A 4,259-nucleotide genomic window follows, 5' to 3' on the forward strand; every position below is an offset into this window, starting at 1 on the left:
CTATTGATTTAGAACCACGGAGAGTTTCCACAAGCTGCCTCCATCCCCATTTCAACTTTAACATTTCAACATCATCTAATCAACTATGATTAGTCTAATACAGTGACAACTAAAAGATACCAAAAACGATTTAGTCCAATCAACATAAGCTAAATATGATGTGACTGTCCATAGTCCTGATTTGTGTGTGTGTGTGTGTGTGTTCTTGCATGCAAGTAGAAAAAAACATGTTGACTCACCTTACTCGTAGAGGAACGCCAATGCCATCCTCCTCTTTCACGTTACATAAACCGAGCCATGTCAGCGATTGGACTTGTGATTTACCCATTGCAAGTATTTGTCCAAATCTTCACTCATCATGGTGTGGTCAGTTTTCCTCCAATTAAATTACAATTATTTTAATCTACAGAAAAAACAAGAGGTAGTTCTGTAAAATGTCAAGGTTTGGTGCAAGCTAATCAATCAGACAGTTTATGTTGAAACAGGTGTAACCAACCTACTAATCATGATATAGCTTTACGTATGGCCGTGATGATTATACATTAAGTTATTCATTTCTGTCTAAATACATACCATTAAAGGAAAACTCTACCCCAAAAATGATATATTTTGGTATTTGTTTCATTTGTCCATTGTTGACATTGTCTCAAAATGTTTTGCATGTCAGCGATCATGTTTTCAAGACAAATAACTTTCAGCCGGTATGATGAATTTGGCCTATGATGGATTTGGCCTCATATGAAAAATGTGAACATTTTGGGACTATATCAACAATGGACCAATGAAATAAATACCAAATGGACGTTTTCGGGTGGAACTGCCCTTTAAATGCATGACAAAAACGTAATTAGGCATATTGGGTACAAAAAATGTAAAGATGCACTATGCAGAAATCGCACTGCTAAAATTATAATAGTTCGCCTAATTTAAGTTCATGTGAAAACACGAGCAAGTATAGTGTAGAGTATCACTGTACCATCTAAACCGCTGTGAAATATGTTTTCCATAAACAAAAACATTGTATTTTTTGCTGTTTGAAGCTGGTGTACAAAACCGAAAGTAAAAGATGCAAAAACATAAGAACTGAAAGCATAGAAACAGATCTACCACTTCTTACACTTGCTTTCAATGAGTGACACATCTATAACTCACATTTCTATGTGAATTTGGTCGTGCCCCCAAAAGTTACATTTAGCAGCTTTAATATATTTGTTTTGTTTAGACTATTCTTGTAATGGTGAGAAGACAAATTGGTTCCTGAAGTCACACGTTGAAACAGAACAATGTAGTCCTACCAGGAATCATAACAAATTAAAAATAAAAATAAAAACGTTTGTTTAGTATAAAGCCTTTCTATCAAGGGAGGTAATCCAGTCAACATTTGAGGCCTATCATGTTGCCTGTAGTGCAGCCCAACAGAACACTGATAACATTTGGCCCAAACCCAAGAAAACGAATGTGTATTCTGGGGACAAGTCTCTCTAGCAAACAAAACTCACCCATTGCTTGCACACAGCATTTTACATTGTGGGCCTGAATACTAAAAGCTCTCCAACGTTCGTGTCCTGCGCAGCTAAATCAAACTGCGTGTGGGCTGGCCGATAGCTGTCTTGCCGTCCCATTCCGGTCTCCGATTGGCTGTGCCTGGAAGGGCGGTGATCATAGTACCACATGGAGCATCTGCGGCGTGTAGCCTATGCCTGTCAATGCAGAATTCATCCTCTATGCGCTCAAGTGATGCTTCACTGAATAAGCTGGAAGCGAATTTGTCATTTTGGCGCTGTTCTTTGAGGGACTGCTATTTTTTCAGTGCTGAAACGTTGCACTTTTGGGGACATTTACACATATATCTACTCACCTAGCATTAATAACAATACTTGTTCGATTATTTATGCCTCAAGAAACTTTTATGTTGGACTAGAGTGACAAAACTGATTTGATGGAAACATGACGGGAGCTACAAACGGAACGGTAGCCCTGAAGACATTTTTGCTTGTCGCATTGGTTTCATTTTCAACGGGGAATTCAACGCTGCCTGTGTATTATGGACAAATTGTGGAGAACTCGCACGCTGGAACAATGGTGGATGGGGTCGCTTTACCGGTTGGAAACAACTGTCATGTTTCGGAACTGGACATTGCTTTGGAAGGGAAGGACGCATCAGATTTTCGTTTGGTTTACCTTCACGGAGAACAGCATCTTATTTTGAAATCCACAGAAACTTTAGACAGAGAGTTTATAGCAGTGTACGATTTGATGGTTGTGCTTTCTGGTTGTTTGAATAGTGCCGTGGTGATTAAAATAGAGGTGCTTGATTCAAACGACAACATACCCCGGTTCATCAAGGAAAACGAAAGGGTAAAAGTTGATGAATTGACCCCTATCGGTTCCGAATTGGTCCGTTTTTTTGCAAAGGATTCCGACGTTGGAAAGAATGGCCGGGTCACTTATTACGCATCTCCAAATTGCCAACATGTCTACGTAGTTCCCCAAACCGGACAGGTAATGCTGGTCAGTTCTCTCATTGGTATCATGAACCTAACAGTCAGTATTTACGCTCAAGATAATGGAGATGTCGCATTGATAAGTAAGCCGGTGACACTTCACCTTGATGTGCGGAGACCTGCTTTCTCGAAGATTAGGAGGCCCCGAGCGGTCTCCGAGGAGCTGTTCTACACAGTGACCGTCTCAGAGGATGTCAAAGTCGGTGACATGATATTCACGGTGCCTGACCAGAAGTTTGAAAAGAAGTGGTTCGAGGTAATATCAGACGCGGACTCCCCGGTTCAGATCGAGAGGGACTCGGGTCGTTTGTATCTCGCGCACAGACTGAAGTCCCCCGCGGAGGTCATGGTCAAAATCCAAAACCTCAGAGGTAAGAATGGAGTGTAATGTCTCTGTGCGTAAAGGTGCAGTGTCGTGTGTTTTCAGTGTCTTTGCCATTAAAAGTTGCCAGTTGTCTGAGGCACCTGTCTGTTTGGAAAATGTAGGCTATGCCTATGCCGCTGGTATAGTGTTGAATGGGGCTAATTTGGGAAAGTCTCTGTCGCCGCGCACCATTACTATATCCGACACTGATGTGAAACAGTATTTTATAGGTCTAAGCATCATTGTGAGTGAGAGACTCAGCGTATCCTATTGTATTTGCTCGGGGCTTTTAGATAAAGGTTAGTTGCTATATGGGAGAAAAAAAAATGTTTAGCTATGTTTTAGGCTGCAATGTAAAACAATTCATTAAAAATATATCACGCACTTCCGCAGAATAATTTTAAAATTGGACAATAACTTGATATCAGGTGTGAATAAGGTGATGTTTGGTTTGGGTATATTTCTATTTCATCCGTTGGATGCGCGAGCTGAGCTGCAGCACCTTGCGCATTAGAAGATCAGTTGGCAACGGAACCTGGCAGTATCTTATTCATTCAGAATTCCTTATGGCCGATGTTTTTGTTGTTTTGCATAATATATTGCCTACATTTTGAAGTACAATATGGACTTTTATTCAATGAGTCTTAATTCTACTGCATGGCCAGTTGTCAGTCAGGCTGCGCGTAATGATATTCTCAAGAACCTATTTGGCTATTTATCGCACGCTGGGATGCATGTGTCCGCTCTACGTTGATTACACATCATTGACACGCTAGGTGAAGGTGTTATTTGTTCCCGGCAGGTCGCTAATTGGGTAAACAGGATTATAGCGCTTGGATGATGGAAATGTGTGTGTGGCTACGCATACAATAAACTTGTGCCCAATGTCCCCAGTGCCCAACACTTGAGTGTCAATGTATGGGTGTGCACTGGCGCTATTAAGGACATGAACATCTGTAGAGTTTTTGCCAAATAGATTTTATGGACAAAGAAATGCATTTTTGGTTGCTTTTCTGTACCCTAAACCTACACTGTACCATTATGCTAGTTATAATTTGAAGAATTATGATGCTGGAGATGGTGATAAAGTTGAAGACATTACCGTAGCCTGTATAACAGGCCTAACGATTAGCCTGGTGTTTTAGATGATAGTCACAACTGAAAAACATTTTATTGCTCGGATTTAGACTAGGATTGAATTCAGACAGGCCAACCCTTATTAACATCATATAATGAAAAGTTGTCCAGGTGAGGATTTGATTGCTCCCTAAGTACATGTTTGGCCAGGTGCCTTAATCACCACAGAAAAAGTATCCTCTGACATGTCAAGTGGATCTAGAGGTAATCAAGTTTTCCAAACTGCCTCATCCACTGTTTATTTAGAGTAATTA

The 4,259-nt window shown here is 40.5% G+C and overlaps 1 protein-coding gene across 1 annotated transcript in view; it reads left to right on the forward strand.

Annotated features, from left to right (window-relative positions):
* Positions 1 to 1,752: 1,752 nt before the first annotated feature.
* Positions 1,753 to 4,259, forward strand: part of LOC109903597 (neural-cadherin) — a 142,507-nt gene continuing 140,000 nt past the window's right edge. The window contains exon 1 of the mRNA XM_031788899.1: positions 1,753 to 2,875. Coding sequence (XP_031644759.1) covers positions 1,948 to 2,875 — 928 coding nt within the window. The 5' untranslated portion in view covers positions 1,753 to 1,947. The remainder of the gene's footprint in view (positions 2,876 to 4,259) is intronic.

The sequence above is a fragment of the Oncorhynchus kisutch genome, linkage group LG2 (assembly GCF_002021735.2).
Source record: "Oncorhynchus kisutch isolate 150728-3 linkage group LG2, Okis_V2, whole genome shotgun sequence".
In the NCBI taxonomy this organism is placed as follows: Eukaryota; Metazoa; Chordata; class Actinopteri; order Salmoniformes; family Salmonidae; genus Oncorhynchus; species Oncorhynchus kisutch.